The sequence below is a fragment of the Arachis ipaensis genome, chromosome B8 (assembly GCF_059453495.1).
Source record: "Arachis ipaensis isolate K30076 ecotype BB chromosome B8, ASM5945349v1, whole genome shotgun sequence".
Lineage (NCBI taxonomy): Eukaryota > Viridiplantae > Streptophyta > Magnoliopsida > Fabales > Fabaceae > Arachis > Arachis ipaensis.
Window position 1 is genome coordinate 2454717 of NC_142443.1, and position 18515 is coordinate 2473231.

The 18515-nt window shown below is 39.2% G+C and overlaps 3 protein-coding genes and 2 non-coding genes across 7 annotated transcripts; 3 read left to right on the top strand and 2 right to left on the bottom strand.

Annotated features, from left to right (window-relative positions):
• Nucleotides 1–5141: 5141 nt before the first annotated feature.
• On the bottom strand, nt 5142–6188 carry LOC148546995 (uncharacterized). Its single transcript, XM_088496863.1, has 2 exons — nt 5746–6188; nt 5142–5652 (listed from the first exon to the last, which is right to left on the bottom strand). Exons 1-2 carry the CDS (start codon nt 6186–6188, stop codon nt 5142–5144), a joined length of 954 nt encoding a protein of 317 aa, XP_088352989.1.
• Nucleotides 6189–9180: 2992 nt separating this feature from the next.
• LOC107614486 (protein FAR1-RELATED SEQUENCE 6) lies at nt 9181–11676 on the top strand. 3 transcript variants are annotated; one of them, XM_088497634.1, is made up of 3 exons: nt 9181–9385; nt 9993–10558; nt 11078–11676. In XM_088497634.1, coding segments are annotated over exons 1-3 (762 nt in total). In that variant the 5' UTR covers nt 9181–9384; the 3' UTR covers nt 11273–11676. The 3 variants fall into 3 exon arrangements, with proteins under 3 accessions (XP_088353760.1, XP_088353761.1, XP_016172169.2); XM_088497635.1 differs by having other exon boundaries at nt 9372–9632; XM_016316683.2 differs by lacking the exon at nt 9181–9385 and having other exon boundaries at nt 9827–10558.
• A 179-nt stretch (nt 11677–11855) lies between these two features.
• TRNAT-UGU (transfer RNA threonine (anticodon UGU)) lies at nt 11856–11927 on the top strand. Its single transcript has one exon. It is a non-coding gene; the product is annotated as a tRNA-Thr (tRNA).
• An 82-nt stretch (nt 11928–12009) lies between these two features.
• Nucleotides 12010–15590, bottom strand: LOC107614277 (serine/threonine-protein kinase-like protein ACR4). Its single transcript, XM_016316502.3, has one exon. It carries the CDS (start codon nt 15049–15051, stop codon nt 12277–12279), a length of 2775 nt encoding a protein of 924 aa, XP_016171988.1. The 5' UTR covers nt 15052–15590; the 3' UTR covers nt 12010–12276.
• Nucleotides 15591–18181: 2591 nt separating this feature from the next.
• TRNAS-GCU (transfer RNA serine (anticodon GCU)) lies at nt 18182–18263 on the top strand. The gene has a single exon. It is a non-coding gene; the product is annotated as a tRNA-Ser (tRNA).
• The last annotated feature ends 252 nt before the right edge of the window (nt 18264–18515 follow it).

Consider the following 18515-nt stretch of genomic DNA (forward strand, 5'->3'; position numbering starts at 1 on the left):
CCCGATCGACTGCGCCTCCTCCTCGGTCCTTATCTGCTCCATCGAAGACTTTCTTGTGGCTGTCGTTGGTGGGTAGGTGCATTGCTTTGGCGCGATGCTGCTCCTTGATTTTCGCTGCTGGCTTGTCTCGGGTTTCTGTTTCCACCCCTCCAGGTAACCTCTCTTCTATTTGCAATTCTTGATGGGTGGTTGAATCGGAATTGTTTTTGGCTAGATTCTGTATTACTTGATTCTGTATATCTTGAATATGATGAATTGTTGCGAGACTTGCTTCTGATCTGATTGTATTCCTTACTTGAGTAGGTGGGTTCATTGTCCACTATCTCCCAAGATTATTCCCCGCTGCCATCGCTGCCAGTTGGTGAGCTAATTTGTTGCCATCCCTTGGAGTCCAGGTAGCTCCCACATCTGGAGCCTCTTCCAGCAGTTGGAGAATATCTCGAATGATTGCATCTGCTTCTGCTATGGGCGTTTTAGCCTTGATTGCCTTAACAAGAGGTAAGCTGTCAGTTTCAATTATGCAATTGGGTATCTGAAGATTCTTAATAAGTATGAGTGCTTCTCTGTATGCTTGAGCTTCCGCTATTAATGGTGATATTGTCTTGAATGTTGCTATTGTCTCAGTGATGACTTTTCCTTGCCAGTCCCTTACTACCGCTGCTAGAGCTGCTGTACTGGTATCCCTGTGGAAAGCTACGTCTGTGTTCACTTTCAACCTATTCTTTGGCGGCGGTCTCCAGGTAATTCTTTTTCTCACACCGCCCCTGCCTGTATATGGAGTGTTTGCTTTACTGGATTCCTATGTTGCCTTATGAAATTTTGCTGTTAGATATTCTGATTGAATTATTACTTTTTGTGGGCTGATTTCTGTTTGCTGGAATATATGGTGGTTCCTTGCTTTCCAAATGCACCAACAAACACATCCGAGCTTGCATAAAGTTTTCTCTTGTTCACTCCCTGATTCAGTCTTTATTCTTATGATTTTATCCATTATCCATTCTCCAAAAGATCTTACATTATAGGCCGTAGGAACAATTTGAATACTGGATCCGAACCACACTGCTCTAGTCCACGGACACAATAATAGCGCATGTTCAATTGTTTCATCCTCTTTCTGGCATATGCTGCATGTGGGTGTCGTTGTAATTCTCCGCTAATGCAGATTCGTGTTTGCTGGCAAAATTCTATGCACTGCTTTGCATAGAAAAATTCTAACCTTTTGAGGCACCGGTAGTCTCCAAATAGCTTCCCAAACCTCCCTCCAATCCTGACTAGTCGAAGCCTTGCAGATTATTCCCTCTTCCTTCGAATCCTTCTTCTGCTTAGCGACATGATAACCGGTTCTCACAGTGTACTGTCCATCCTTTCTGTGCTGCCAAACAAAGTAATCCTTCTTGTTGATCAGGCTAATAGGAGTCTTAGTTATTAGTTCAGCTACGCTTCCATAAAAAAAATTCTTTAATCTTGTTCCTATCCCAACCCTCCCCTTCTCTAATCAGCTCACTCACCTTTCTAATATCTCCTGCTCCGCCTCTTCCCAATTTTCCTATCCCTGCCACCCAATTGTCTTCCCAAATATCTACCTCCGCTCCATTTCCTATACTCTTTTTTTTTGTCTGGGCCAAAGGCCTGAAGAAAAACCCGGTTTGGAGAGATCCGCCCCGATTCCACAACAAAAGCTGAAGCCGTGCTCTAATTGAATAGAAAGGAAACTGCTGAACTTGCAATGTTCTCCATTGCATGGTATATGGCGCCACTTTCATGTCCTATGGGAGCTTTTGGATTTCAATTGCAATCGAGTACGCGCCGTGCTGCTTCGCCTGTGTTTCCCCTTCTTCTTAGCTCAAGGTGGTTCTGTTGGGCTTCATTGCCTTGTGCTGTAGAGCTGCCTCTTAAATCCAAGGCAGAGAGAGCCGTCTCGAGAACGGGCGTACCTACTGCTCCAAATTTAAGTGCGATCTGGCCTGCACTCTGACTCTGATTCCCTGCATTGCTCTGCTGATCCTCTCTTGTAACTTTCATTTCAATTTGATCCCTCGTGAAGCTTCCTTGATTGGTTTGTGACTTTCTTCCTCGAAGCCCCGATGTAGTATGCTTTCCGTTATTTGTCTGCTGTTCAATTGTGTTTGTAGCTTGCATCCAACCCACAGAAGTGTTCGCTCCTATCCTGCTAGCTAGCCGAGCCTCCTTTTGAAGAATGTCCTGTATCGGAGTAGGGGGGTTCCCAGTCCAATTTCTCTCAAGCTTTCGTTCCACTTCCATTGCTGTCGCCTTGTGAGCCAGTTGATTCCCCTCCCTTGGTGTCCAGGTAAGACCACAGTTCTCTACTTCCTTCATCCATTCTAAAATATCTCTTAAAATGGGTTCTGCTTCGCCTCCTATGTTATTTGATTTCAGAGCTTGTACCATGAGAAGGTTATCCGACTCTATTAAAATTTTATTTAATCTAAGATTTCTTGCTAGGATGACTGCATTTCTAATTGCTGTTGCCTCTGCTGTTAGGGCGGAGCTTGCCTTGATTCTGTTCGTAGCCCCCATGAGGAGTCTCCCCCTATTGTCTCTGATCATTGTTGCTGTTGCTCCTTCTCCTGAGTTGCAGTTAAAAGCTGCATCCACATTGGCCTTGATCCACTCCCCTGGTGGTGGCTTTCAGGTAGCTGCTTTCCATTTTTTTGCCATGTTTGTGTTTGTTGCTGTTTGTTGCTCCTCCTTTGTTGCTGCCGTATATTCCTTCTCCATTGCACTGGCTCTTTCAATTGTAGTCTTAGGATTGACTGCTATATTTTGAAAATAAGTTCTGTTTCTTGTTTTCCATAGTTTCCAACAGAAATAAGCAATTTTAGCGATCATTATATCCTGATTCTTGTCCTTGTCTGCTCTAATTTTCCTGACATTCTTAAGAAACCAGTTTTCAAAAGTAGAGACAGTTTCTGTTGATTGACTGAGTTGGCATTGAGACCCAAACCAGGCTGCCCTAGTCCATGGACATAGTAAGAGGGTATGTTCTGTAGTTTCAACATTCTCATTGCAAATAAAGCATATGGGATTCCTTGTGAGTTTTTTTCTAAATAGATTGGCCCCACTGGTAGGATATTCTGAACCGCCTTCCACATGAACATTTTAATCTTCTGTGGTACATGAAGTTTCCAGATTTCTGTCCACACCTCCTTGTCCTCTCCACTTGTTGATGGTGTATTAAGATTATGTTCGTTATCCTCCTCTCTAACAGCATGGTATCCCGTCTTTACCGAGTAGCATCCGTCCGACTTATACGGCCATTTTAGACTATCCTCTCTGTCAATTAAGCTTATCGGGGTTCTGAGAATCTTGATAGCTATATCAGTCGGGAATATCCTTTTGATCTTTACTTCGTCCCACCCTTCTCCTTGTTTTATCAGCTCTTCCACTACGTTTACCTCTTGATTTCTCTCTCTGAAAATCCTCCCCATGCCGTAAACCCAGGAATCCTCCCAAATATTAATAGTTCTACCATTACCAACCATTCACTTTCCTTTCCTTCTCAAGAAATCTCTCCCTTGTATGATGCTTTTCAATACCCAGGACAAACCATCTTTTACTTTCGCCTCCCAAAAGCATTCCCTTGGGAAATAAACGACTTTGATAATTTTAACCCAAATTGCCTCTGGTTCTTGTAAAATCCTCCATGACTGTTTTGCCAAAAGGGCTAGATTTTGTTGTTGAAAATCTTTGAAACCTAAGCCTCCCTCTTTTTTGCTTTCACAAATCTTCCTCCAGCTTCTCCAATGAATACTAGAGACCTTATTATTAGAACTCCACCAGAACTTTGCAACTTTGGCACTTAATTTTCTACAGAAGCCTTTGGGAAATAAGACCACATTCATAGCATAGACCGAAATGGCTTGAACCACTAATTTGATGAGGGTTTCTTTTCCCGCTTGGTTGAGTAAATTTTCTTTCCATACTTCCAGTTTGTTCATTACTCTCTCTTCTAACCAAGCCAAAGCTTTGCTCTTTGATCTCCCCCAATGAGCCGGTAACCCCAAATATTTGTCCGGATTGTCCCATGTGCTCATGCTCAAAATCTCCTCTATGTCCACTCTAGCTTGTAATGCCACTTGCTTGCCAAATGTGATCCCTGATTTCTGTAAGTTTATTTTTTGCCCTGATGCCTCGGTGTATTGGTTCAGGATGGAAATAATTTGGTATGCCTCCTCCACATTTGCTTCAGCCAAAATAATACAATCGTCTGCAAATAGAAGGTATGTGAGTGTAGGTGCCGTTGGTGCTATCTTAAATCCTTTAATTCTTCCCTGCTCTTGTGCTTCTTTCATCAAAATAGTTAGGACTTCCGCCGCTAGTATGAACAAGTAAGGTGATAAAGGGTCCCCTTGTCTAAGTCCTCTACTAGGAATGATTTTTTTTGAGAGAGCACCATTTACTTTAATCCGGTAGGATGTTGTAGTGATGCACTCCATAACAAGCTTGACCCATTTTGGATGAAACCCAAAGGCCTTCAGTACCGACTCAATAAAATCCCACTCCATTCGGTCATAAGCTTTATTCATGTCGAGCTTAATCGCCATATTCTCTGCCCCATTGCTTTTTCTTTTTTCCAAGCTATGGTATATTTCTTGTACAATTATGATGTTGTCTTGGATGAGCCTGTTGCTCACAAACACACTTTGGATAGGTGAGACAATGTCGTTAAGCATGTTTTTAAGTCTCTTTACCAAAATCTTGGAAATAACTTTATAGATGAAGTTGCAACAGCTAATAGTTCTCAGTTGATTGAGATTTTCTGGTCTGTTGACCTTGGGCACGAGCACCACCGTGGTTTCACTTATGTCTGGATGGATCTTTTCGTTTTCAAAAAAATCTCTAACCACTGCAACTAAATCTTCCTTAACCACCTCCCAGTGGCTTTGAAAAAACATTCCGTTCAACCCGTCTGGCCCCGGGGCTTTGAGGCCTCCCAAGCTGAAGACAGCCTCTCTTACTTTTTCTTCATCTACCTCTCTTGTGAGCTCATCATTCATCTCCTGTGTTACTCTTTTTGGCACTTTTTGGATGCATTGATCTACACCTTCTCTTACAGATTTAGTGAACAAGTTGGAGAAATATTCTTCTATCATTCTCATTATGGTTGAACTGTTGGTCACCTAGTTTCCACTGCTGTCCTTTATTCTCTCAAGTTTATTTATATCCCTTCTTTGCAGAGTTGTGGCAAGAAAAAAAGCTGTGTTGCTATCTCCCCATTTTAACCATTTGAGTCTTGATCTCTGACCCCAATACTTCTCTTCTTGTTTCCATAATTGTTCTATCCTCTTCTTGATGTTCTGCGACAGTTCCTGCCGCTGCTCGGTTAAGCTTGAGTTTTGGAGGTTTTGGAGTTCTTCCTGTAGTTTTGCTATTTCCCTGTCAGCTTTAGTAAAGTTTCTCCTGCTCCAACTTTTGAGCTCCTTTTTACAGCTTTCCATTCTCTCTATCAAGTTTTCCCATTTGTTTATTTCTCTTGCGCTTCTATTCCAGCCTCTTTTAACCACTTCTTTGCATTCTCGGTGATCTTCCCAATGAACTTCATACTTGAAATATCTTGGGCATTTCTTCTTCGGCTCTAGAGTAAGAACAAGTGCGCAGTGGTCTGAGCTTATAGCTGGTCTAGTTTCTAACCTGGCATGTTGATAGATAAGCCTCCATTTTCAGTTTGCTAAGCTGCGATCAATTCTTTCCTTGGTGATAAAGCCTTGTCTTGGGTTGCTAAACCAAGTGATTTGTCCACCTTTCAACTCCAAATCCATGAGATAATTGGCATCAATGAAGTTTCTGAAGTCGACCATTTGACTGCTTGGTTTGGGATGAAGACCTTCTTTTTCGTCTTGGCAAATGATATCATTGAAATCCCTGATAAACAGCTGTGGTATTAACTCACTATCTTGGTTTTCAGCCATTTCCTTCCAAAGCAGCCTTCTTTGAGCGAATTTCAGACTTCCATATATAAATTTACACTTCCATTTGTTACCTTTCCTGTCATCAATATTAGTAGCAATAAGATTTTGGGACCAAGAGTAGACGTCAAGATCGATACTATCATTCCAAAATAAACAGAGGCCCCCGGACAAACCCCGGGGTTCCACAGTAAAGCAATTAGTAAATTTGAGCTTTTTCTTAATGCTTCTAATACATTTCTCCCTAGCCTTAGTTTCCATTAAAAATACTATGGTCGGCCTTATCTGTTTGCACAGAATTCTTAGTTCCGAAACTGCCGCAGGCACCGCCAACCCCTAACAGTTCCAGCTTAAGATGGTCATGGCTGAGGGTGGGGCATGGTAAGGCCCGCCTCCTCAGCCATCATTTGATTGTTGTCCTCTCCTTCTGATTGCTGTATCTTTCTTATCTCTGCTCCCATGACTTCTTTCCCTTGTGTTCTCCCTTTCTTGCTACAGCTGCTCATCTCTTCTTCTTCCGTTGCACCTTCCTGATTGTCATATTCTATCAGCATTTGGTCTTCTCCTTCCCTCTTCCTTTTGAGCTTTAGTCTGGCCTTGATGCTTTATGCTAGTTCTAGTTCCCAAGGTTCTGTTGTGTTCTTCTTCTCCTTGTTTTCTTCTTCCTCCCCCTCTTCCTCCGGAAATTCCACAATGTATCTCTCGCCTATTGTGGAGTTATATATTTGGGTTTCTATTTTGCTGTTACCTTTTGGCTTCTTTTCCTGCTTTTCTCTGACTTTCCAGCAGCTCTTATGTTCTCCAATATCCTGCGTCTTCTTTCTGCTTTCTTCTTCATCCTCTTCTCTTCCTTTTCCCCATCTTGCTAATAAAAGCTGATGTATAGTAGGGGCCTTGGATTGACACTCATCGCTTCCTTCCTTTTCCATCATGCTCAGTCCGTTGTTACAGAGGTCCACCCTGTTGCTGTTTTGAACCTCCTTGGAGTTTTTTGGTTTGTGGTTTGTACTTTCTTTTTGGCTGTCCAAGTTTTTCTTCATGGGCAGGCCCACCTGGTTCTCATTCCTCATTTCTTGATATTCAGTCTCTTTTTGTTTTGGGCTTGTTTCATGTTGGCCCATACGCTTGGTCCTTCCTTTTTCCACTAGGTTTTGTAGAAGGTTCCCAAGTTCCTCTATGATGTCGTTTCCTTTGTCAGTATCTTTTCTTTCGTCAGAATCTTTTCCTCCTTCTCCATTCTGATTATCCTCGTTTCTCTCTCCTTTTTCTTTCCCCGTTTTTTCAGGGATTTCGCCGTCATTCTTCTCTTCCCCCATCACTCTCAGTCTTTCAGTTTCCTTTTCTCCCGCAAATCCCTCCTTCTCTGACCGTTGATGTTTATTTTTGGATTCACCTACTCTGCTATTTTCTGAATGCCTGCTTTCACTCTCTGTATTGTGATCGTGTTCTCCACGTGCTCTTTCTTCCACCTCTTGTCCTTCTGAGTTTTCTTCTTTGTTCTTCCTCGTGCCTCTGTTGAAATTTGCTCTAACAGGGTTTACTCCTAACCCGGGCTCATATCTGGGTCTCAGAGGATCCCAGTTTGCCATTGCCATCTCCTTTTTGCATTCCTTCTTTCCATGTCCTATGATACCGCATCTCAGGCAGTAGCAATCTTGAAGCCTTTCATATTTGAACTCTATCCATGTTTTTGGTCGTTCTTCTCTAGTCATCCAGAAGCCTGTAGGGAGGGGATTTGAAATATTTATAGCTACTCTTACTCTTAGGAAGGTTCTGACAAAGACATTCCCTCTTTTTGGATCCTCCACTTCCACCACTACTCCTAGCATATTGCCAATAGTTTCTGCGGTTTCCCTTTCCATGTATTCCAGAGGAACTCCATGTATTTGTACCCAAAACTCCATAAACTCGTGACTAACTTCATAAATGGCTGCATTTTGCCCCCATAGTTGCAGGTTAAGGAGGTGGCCTTTGACACACCAAGGTCCCCCTTTGAGAATTTGCACCCCTCTTCTCTGGTCCCTGAAGCTCACTAGAAGTTTGCTCTTTCCTACCTCAGAGATGAAGATGTCCTCTGGTTCCCCCAGATGCCCAGAAGTGCATTTTTGCTTGCCTTAAAGCTAATTTCTCTATCTGCTACTATTTTACCCACTAAATTGATGTAATTTTCTCTGTATTCCTTCTTTTCTTTCTTATTGATTGTGACGGTCATTCCTTCAATCTGTTGTAGTCGATATGTTGCTTTTGCTATGATTCCTTGTTGGCTTGTTGACCCTTCTTCGTGATATTACAGGTTGCTGTGGGATTCCATGTGAATGGTTAGCAGATGAAAATTCTGGTGGTTGAGTTATCTTGAAAAGGAGTGGCTAGTGTTTGTTTGTATAAGTGTAGATTGGGGGTTGATATTTGGGTTTTGGTTGAATGATAAATAGTGTTAATGACACAAATGAAAAATTGGGAATGAAAAGTAAAATTTTGATGAAGCTAAACCTCACAAGGATAGAACCAGAGTTCTACTTGACTCTCCTTGAGAGAGAAAGCTGCTCTCCTTTGAGAGATAACTATTGCATGGTTTGATATCTGAAGCTCACTTTTCAAGGCTTTCAAATCTTGAATCTTTGGATTTGTCTCATAATGCATTTGCTTTCAATGTTATTCCCTATACTCCAAGTGACTAGATATATGACTGTAGGTGAATAGTTGCATTTATTTTTGGGTTAACAGAGGGTTACAGGCCCAATAGTTGTATTTAATTTATAGTTCCAAAGTGAAGAGCCCAAAGATACTGGCGGCCCAATAGAAATGTCTACCGTAGAAAAATATCTGAGCTAGGCACACAACAGAAGCCCAATTCACTGGTGAGTTTATTGTGATGGTCCAAGAAGAGGACCAAATCAAATGGATTGGACAAAAAGTCAAAATAATTGACCAAAAAACAATAATAAGACTCAGATAAATAATTAAACAAGTAAATGACAAAAAAAATGAAAAGTAAATGGTTAGAAAAGTATAAATAAAAATATTATACAACAAAATCAGAATTAATTATTATATACTTTTATTTATAAATATATGTCTTGTTTAATATATATTTTATATTAATAATTGATTTTAATATATACTAAATCAACCAAAATATCACCATAGACTAACAATAATAATATAAAAATATCATAAAATTTAAGATTTAACAAATGAAAAAGTTGACTTTTATTTTTGGCATAGCAAGGAGAGTAGCCAATGGGGTGATGACATGTGAGGTGCGCTTGAACCTCCATGCGCCTTTCCATACCGAATCCCTCTCCTCCCTTCTGTTCTGTTCTGAATCTTCTCTCTCTCTCTCTCTCTCTCTCTCTGCAACTGCACGGAACACACGCGCGCCCTCACACACAGAGCATAATTCTCACAATCAAGGACGCTTCCTACGACAATCGAATTCGCGTCGTTCTCAATTTTCAGTAAGCTTAACTCCATTTCCATTTTTCCCTCTTTCAGCTCCTTCAACTCAATTGAACAATTCGATTATTCAATTTTAGGGTTTTCCTCTTTCTTCTGGTTCGTTAAATAACTGTCTTCCTAGTTCATTTGGCTTTGAATTACAAGCGATGTAGCATGCACCCTTACTTTCCATCTCATCATAGAGTTCTTTTGGGAATGAGCTAAATAGCTGAAACCTGGGTCCTTTCTTTTTTGTGTTGAATTGCAGTATGTACATCTATGAATTTGTGATCGATATACTTTTCTCATTTGAGTTTTACGCAATTAATGAGTCGTTTGACTTAAGCTGAGAGTTTTGGATTCCGTTTGAACTTGTGGTTACTGGTTAGTGATATTTTTTGCTGAACGAGTAATGATTATTTTTTAATTAGTATTTAATTATTATTAACGCAATGGCCTAACTTGTGTTTAGTGATATTGGGCTTTGCTTGATTGTGGCCTGAGCTGAGAATATGTTAGAACCCCTTTGCATGAACTACATTGTTTTGAGGACAATACTGTTTTCTGGTACAAAGCTTCATTAATGGCTGTTTTGCATGAACTACAACTTATTTGTTTGTGCTGCAGTGGAGCTCGGGATTGATGGCTCCATTAATGGTGAGACAATAGCACATGCTACCATAGGAGAAGTTAGCAGTAGCTTTGCTGATGAAGATAAAATTGCTAGCAGTTCCTTTGATCCAGCTTACAAACAAGATCAAGATGGTAATATAACACAAGATTCTTCTGGAGGGGACACAATCCCCTCAGGAATTCCTGCTGTATCGGTTGTGTCAGCTGATGAGCCATACGTGGGTCAGGAGTTTGATTCGGAAGCAACAGCGCATGCATTTTATAATGCATATGCCACGCGTGTTGGATTTGTCATACGTGTAAGTAAGCTCTCACGGTCAAGGCGTGATGGTTCTGCAATTGGACGTGCTCTTGTTTGCAACAAAGAGGGTTACAGAATGCCCGATAAGCGTGAAAAAATTGTAAGGCAAAGGGCAGAGACAAGGGTTGGTTGCAGGGCAATGATTTTGGTGAGGAAAGTTAGTTCCGGTAAATGGGTTGTCACAAAGTTTGTAAAGGAGCACACACACCCTTTGACACCTGGAAAAGGCAGAAGGGATTGCATTTATGAACAATATCCGGTGAGTTAATCTTCTTCCTTTACTGAAATATGTATATGATAATATGTGAGTTCTTGGTCTATGCCTGATAGAAAGATTGCATCTGGAACAGTGCTATCAACTATCTGCGCAGCCCTCGCGAGTTTGAATTCAGCAGTTAATACTAATGAAGTTCCCATCTTATGCCTTTACACGATTGACCCAAAATTACTTTTGAGTGAACATTCCCAAATACAAGCTTGATTCTTTCTAAAGTACTTCATGTTTTCAGAGTGAAAATATAGTTTTACAAAGATGCAAAAATTAAGAATATTTGTAGTACTATTAGTAATAAGCTAAACTTGTCTTTTATTAAAAAGAAAAAGGAAAAAGGAAAAAGGAAAAAGGAAAAAGGAAAAAGGCTCTTATAGATGCATTTGTTTTTCTCCGTTAAACCATGTCCTATGAAGAAACTTAAGTGATCTTTTGAATAATCTCTGATACTCGTATTTGGTTTTTCTCCACTTACTTACCTCTGTTTTTTTCTTTTGCAATTTTCAGAATGAACATGATAAAATTCGAGAACTATCTCAGCAATTGGCTATAGAGAAAAAACGGTGTGCAGCTTATAAAAGGCAACTTGAATTGTTATTTGAACACATTGAGGAGCATAATAATAGTCTTTCAAAGAAAATACAGCACATAGTAGGCAATGTGAAGGAGATTGAAGCTGAAGAACAACAGCGTCATAGATAGGTTCAACTATTAATTTCTAGTATTTGAGGTATTTCACCGGATGAAACACAATCAATGACCAGTGTTGAAGGTGCTACTAGGAAAAATCATGCAAGAAGTATATTTGCTGACCAAGGCATATGCTCCATTTAGCATTAGGTTCATTTGGTAGATTAGTTTTTCAAGTTCAATGGAATTCATTGGACAACTTTATATGGTGTGATACTTAAGTTGGTAGAAGAAACCAGTTCAGTCAATGTACAGGTCCTTTTGAGTCCATTCTTGTGTAGTTGTTCTAACAATATTATGACCCATAACAGGCATTCAAATGCCTTGATAGAATTTACTCCATTGTTGATTTTGTAAATTTTGATTCAAGCCTACCTTCTTTGTATAGCATTTAAATAATACGTTTATTCTGTACAGAATGCCCTGACCAAATATCCATGGTTTCTTTTGTAGCCAAGGCTTCATCAATTGGGTTTCGTTACCTACTTCGGGTCTTATTATTTCTGTCTTCTCAGCATTTTCTCATATTTGATTTGTGCGGTTCGTAAGTATTAATTTTATTTATATATCAAAGAATCCAAGAGTTAAGCAAAGTGCCCCTATAGCTCAGTGGTAGAGCGTCAGTCTTGTAAACTGAAGGTCCGTAGTTCGATCCTGCGTGGGGGCAACTTTTTTTTTTATATTTTTCATTATTCAAGCATGCAGAGATTGTCAACCTGCATTTAAGGCAAACTCAGAAGAAATGAAATGACGCCAAAAATGTTAAATTGTCATTCATTAAACACGGATGACAAGCTTTACAATAAATAAATTATGATGATAGTTGCATTAACACGATAGTACTAGTCTACTACTACATCCCAACTATAGTTGCATGAAAAGAAAATGATATCCCTGCTAAAATTCTGAACCACAACTATCCATAAATAGAAAAAAAATGTCAATACTCAAGTTAAGAGTTGCATTCATATCATGAAAACTCAACTAAAAACACAAAAGTTCCCATGTTATCAACGTTAGAAGTTATGCTGCAAGAACAACCTTTCTTGGGGAGAAGCAGGACCAATCTCTTCCTCAAGACTCTTCAAAACATCACCACCACTTCCAACATTGTTATTACCAATGTTTATGATCTTCCCTTCACAAACATTACCATTATTATTCTTCACATCAACCTCAGCCTCTGAGCTTGATGACTTTATCCTCTGAGAAGAAGTCACACTTGGGAATGTTATCCATGAAGGTGCTCTAAACTCATACCTCTGATCCTCGTTCTCTCCAACATCGATTTCTGACCTGTTTGAAGACCTCTGAGATGATTTCATGTGCAATCTGCTACTTCCCAAAACTACCTCAGTTGGCAAAATTGGTTGTTCAGTACAAGGGCTACCCATTAACCTTGCAAGAGAATGCTCCAAAGTTGTTGTTATTTTGTCCATTGAAGGCCTATCCCTCCCTCTCATTCTCACACTCTTGCAAGCCACAATTGCAACCTTTTTCAAGGCTGCAAGATCAGGAGGAGGTTTCAGAACCGGGTCAAGGATTGCAGCAATATCCCCTGATTTGATTAGAGGCTTTGCCCATTGAACTATGTTCCCTTCATCATATTGCATGTCAATGGCTTTTCTACCACTTAGGAGTTCCAAAAGTAGGACACCGAAGCTGTAGACATCGGATTTTGTTGTGAGATAATGAAGCCTATAGTACTCGGGATCAAGATAGCCGAGTGTTCCGGCAGGTAGCTCAGCAAGTGGGGTGCTGCTATCTGCAGGGCCAAGTAATGATAAACCGAAATCAGCCACTCTTGCATTGTGTTCTTCATCAATGAGAATGTTTGAAGACTTGATGTCCCTATGAATCACAGGAGGGCAAGCATAGCCATGGAGATACTCTATTCCTCGCGCTGCTTGGACCGCGATTGTTACCCTTCTGATCCAATCAAGCTGTTCTTTTAACTCCTTGTTTTGGCCATGGAGGTGTTGGTGCAAAGAACCATGAGCCATGAACTCATAAACAAGAATTATCTCTCCTCCTTCTTCACAATATCCTAGGAGACTGAGCAAATGTGCATGGTTCAACCTTGAGAGCAAGTCAAGTTCTGTTTGTAGCTCATTGGAACTCTTCTGTGCTCTTATGGCTCTTTTGACAGCAACAACAGTTCCATCTTTCAGAACACCCTTGAACACACATGAAAAGCTTCCCTTCCCCACTATATATTCTTCTTTGAATCCACTAGTTGCCCTTTCAAGTTCTTCATAGTTAAACTTCTTAGCCTTCCGAATCTCCGGACGAGTCTTACTATTCTCCTTTTGAAGTGAAGAAGAACTCACATTATGTTTCTTCACCTTTGATGACCTTGTTGCTGAACACTGACAATCTCTAAGCTTGTACCTAACATACAAAACTGCAGTTGTAGATAGAATACTAACCATGAAAATTGCGAAAGCTATCTCCGCAACAACAACCGGCACCTGGAGAGACCAGAATCTTTCATCTTTGCTACTCCCGGTGGGAGGAGAACCGAGAGAAGAAGGGGAGCAATTGGAGAAGCACTGAGGTGAGACACAAGCAGAGCAGTTATATTCACATATCCTATCAGATGTCAAATTGCAAGGACTTGTCTGATACATTTCATAAGGACAAGCACCACTGCAAGGAACACAAAAGTGAGCATTTGATGAATTGCAAACACCCTTATCCTTATGCTGCTCCATTTCATAGGAACCTGGAGGACATGAATTGGAATTGCACTTCCCTGGCAACACAGCTGGCTTTGGAAGAGAGTTAGAGTATCCAACACCCCAACAAAGAATCTGATTAGATTTCTCAGCAAGATTTGCACAATTGAAATAGTCACCAGCAGCAATATCAGTTATTTTAGTCCCACTTGGTGGTGTTCCTTGGCCATAGGTATAGCCCCAGCAAATGACTCCAAGACCATTGGTCTTAATGCCGCAGGCATGGAACTTTCCTCCTACTATAGAGATCATGGACTCATTTGGAGGCAATAAAACATTACCTAGGCCTTGTCCTGCATCTGCATGTATCGATGTGATTTTCGCCATTTTCACCGGCATTTCGTCCAAGCTCCTTCCCCAACAAACAGTCCTAGAATTCACCCCTTCTAGGATTCCACACACATGATTCCCACCAGCAGCAATCTTCCGGAATCTCTTGCCACGAGGAACCGCAAGAATTGCTAGACTATTAGCATAATGATTAGCCCAACAGAATGCAGTCCTGTTTTGAGAAAACAAGCCACAGTTGAAACCAGAGCCAGCTGAGATTGATTGAATTATTCCATCAAACACATAGGTACGGGTCATGTTGAAGCCCCAACAATCAACAATTGAATTTTTCCTTTCTGTTTTTCCCCAAATCAACGGTTTCCTCAATCCACAAAGATGGTTATCCCCAGCACTGATTTCTAGGTACTGAGCTCCTTTAACCAAAGGTTGTGACACATCAATTTTTTTTGTAATAAAACGATTTCTACCCCAACAATAAGGTTGCTTAGAACTCATTAGAATCCCACACACAAAGCCATCGCCACCAGTTAGACCAAGGAACTGGAATTGAGCTGGTGTTTCATGAATTATGGCTGAGTTTGTTCCATTACAGGTCACAGTATGAGACCCATCTGGTTTCAGTCCACAAACAACATGTTTGTCACCAAAGGAGGCTGCCACAGAAGACATGGAGCCAAAGCTTGAAACTTGCAACCATAGGCATGCCAAAACCACAAGCTCAAGAAGAAATCCAATGAAGAATTGTGATGAAGAGAACCCCATGAAACCCAGACACTAGTTATCTTATACAGAAAATAAAGGTGGAATCTTTTTGCACTAATATAAATAGCTATTGACTGCACAGCAAGAAACCCAGCTGAAATAGCCCTTAGGAAGAACACCATTACCCCATGAATATTTTTCCACAATTCTAATGGATAACTAGCATTGCAATATGGTTTTTAAAATCATAATATTTCTGGTGGCCAAAGAAGACATGCAGGAGCTTTGCTAGATGGATCTCTTGTCCATAGTTTTTTTTTTTTCAATGATTGGAAACGAAAATTCAATGCTTGTTTGATGGTTTGATTAGAGAGTTAGACCTAACAAGAACAAAAGCCATGGTGCATTTACCTTGTTGTAGAAGGTGACAGAAACTCTTACTCAAAACAGCATTACTATTTTGATGTATGGATTTGATGATGATATAGAGCTTTGAAGTGTGAACTGTTTGAAAATTTTCAAAAAGAAAGAATGAAGAGAGAGAAATATATGAATTGTTGAAGGTGTCAGCAAGGTAGTGGTGTTGTTACAGTGCAAGCTAGAACAGAAAGAGAGAGAGAGAGGAAATAAAAAAGGAGAAGGAGGAGTTAAAGGTAAGCATTAAATGAGACAGAACTGCTAGTTCTGAAAATAGGGGAAGTTTAGGTGAAAGCATTAAATGAGAAACTTATTGCATTTTCATCCATTTAGTTTTGCCTTTGATTATTACTGCTGACTTCAGTTTTATACTTTCATGCACAACATAAGAGTATGCAAATACCCAAACCCACATTAAATATAGTTAAAGAGCATCAAATGCAAAGTCCTCATCCAATTGATTTGTTTGTATTTGCACCTGGGTTGGTGTGTACAGTGTAGTCAACTAAGATTTGTAATGCAGTAACAACATGCACCATTAGTATGAAGAGAACATGCTACTCTATTAGTAACTGTTTTTCAACACAAACTTTCTATATAAATACAATGCAGTCAATAAATAAATAAACAAATTAGGAATGTGTTGAGGGTTGGTTAATAACTTACTACTAGGATTATAGGAAATAGAAAAGTGGCTTCTAGGTTCTTCTCTTCAATGGTCAATGCTCAGTCCTAAGCCTAGTCCCTAGTGACTGGTGAGTAGTGAGATATGGTACTTAAACCTTGTGACTTTCACGTGCTAATCCCCAATATCACGTGCACCTTTGTCACTTATTAATTATAACCACAAAGAAAGTAACAAATATCATTATATGACTAATTGTTTTGGGCCTCTATAAGCATGAATTAAAATAGTCCCCCCTATACCCTACCCTTTCTGCCTAGAGCCCACAAACCTATTACTTTCAAGGTCAAGAACAATGCAACTTGAATAATTGATTATGATGCCACAGAGGCACAGGCACACACAAATATGATGATTGATAACTCTAGCTTGTTAAAGAAGAATGATCAACTTCTAAATGTATAAGGATAGAAAGTTTCATGATCAATGTAATCATTTATGTGAATTTTTATGTAAAATGTTAATGCAAAAGAAAGAATTAAATTGAACCAACATAAGTTACTTTATCAGCCAAACAAAATCCAAATGAAAGCAAAGCTAGGATAGGTGTTGCCACAAGAGTTAACATAAATTCAATGATAAATAATCAAATCATCATAGAAAATGTCTTAAATCTTACTTCAAATTATATCACTTCTAAATAGACTGAATTTATATGATCAGATGTAGGTGTAATTATGGTTCATATGTACCCAGTCACCTAGAAGCTAGAAAATCTTATTCTTCCACTTCTCATTAATTAATCTCTTTATATCATTGATACACTGAATGCTGCAATGAAATTCAATAAACAAAATGATTTTGACTTCTTAAGTGGTTCATCCAATTGGAAGCATCTAAAAGAAGCATAGTTGTATCAAGGAATCCATGAAAGTGATGCAATCTATTATAACAACTTGCAACTTCTGAAATTTGCAGCTTCATTGAACCAATACAGCAAGAAGACTTAGCTGATGTTGAGCTGCCAATAAAACAACATAGTGACTTGATAAATGGAGTATCAATTGCATCTGAATTATAGATGCTGCATAGAGTTGATGAATCACATATCAAAGGACTGTAAACTTCAACTTTAAAGAAGATTTGGCCAGTCCATTATGATAATCAATTAGTCCAGAACTTGGATTCTATAAAAAGGCATTTGTTTCTTGTGTAAAACACTCTCTCAAACTATACCAAAAAATAAAAAAGAACACTCTCTCAAAACAAGATTATCTTCTATAAACATTTTAACTTAAATGATTTATCATCTAATTAAATCTATATGATATTATAATAGAATTTATCGCATAAGACCAGCTTAAAAGTGAGAATCAGTGGCGCAATCAAGATATTGGCTAAGTTTGCTTATTGCAAAGCAAATATCGGATCTGGTATTGGTGAGATAAATTAAATGACATATTAGTCTTCGATATGGTGTGAGATCACTTAAGGAAGTTCCTGAAATAGTCAATTGGAGTAGAAGACAGTTTGGAATCAACGAGACCAAATTCTTTAAGCAAGTCCAAAATGTATTTGCATTGGTAAGGGAAATTTCAGCATTGCTTCTTGCAACAGCACTAACAAATTAAAAATGAAAACATCAACCAATGATGGAATATTTAGTGTCCAAACCATTTGTCATCAACCTGGTGTGCATAAATGTTTGGTAGCAGAGGTAATGTAAGTGGAAGGTAAGCAATTTACTGTCCATATTATCCCAGTCAATTAATATGTGCATACATCTACTCCTAAATTGCTTCATGACATTCTAAGAAAAATAAAACAACAAAGAAAAATGAAGGCAAATATACAAGGTAATCAATAATGTTTATGCATGACATATTCCAATCACGGAAATTGAAGTTCTTTCAATCTGCCAAACACTTTCTAGTTTCTACATTTCCATGTGCCTTCCATTTCAATACAACAGAATTATGTCAAAACCCAAAAGATAGAATAAAGCATTTTGTTTCAAAGCGTGTGGGCCTTAAGGAAAAATCCATAAACAATCTTTGGACCTTGTGAGCCCAACTTTTCTTTATTTTATTTTTGAATTTATTTATCAATTAGATTGTAATTAAAAAACGAAGCACAGACTACCAAATTGTCGCTTTGGCCGAGTGGTTAAGGCGTGTGCCTGCTAAGTACATGGGGTTTCCCCGCGAGAGTTCGAATCTCTCAGGCGACGATTATTTCTTTGTCTTTTTCAAGATAAAATTATTACAAGGACCAAAGACTTCTTCAGATAGAAAAGTCAACAATCATAAACAACGGAGCATGCATGTGACTTTGTCCCACTTTTTCATTTTCACTGTAACTCAAAGCTGCCACAATAACTCTTAACAAATGATCACTTTTCATAGTTATATACTTATAAATTTGATAGTTGGTACATTATACATATATTTTCAATTTCATTATGCATGCAACTAAAATACAT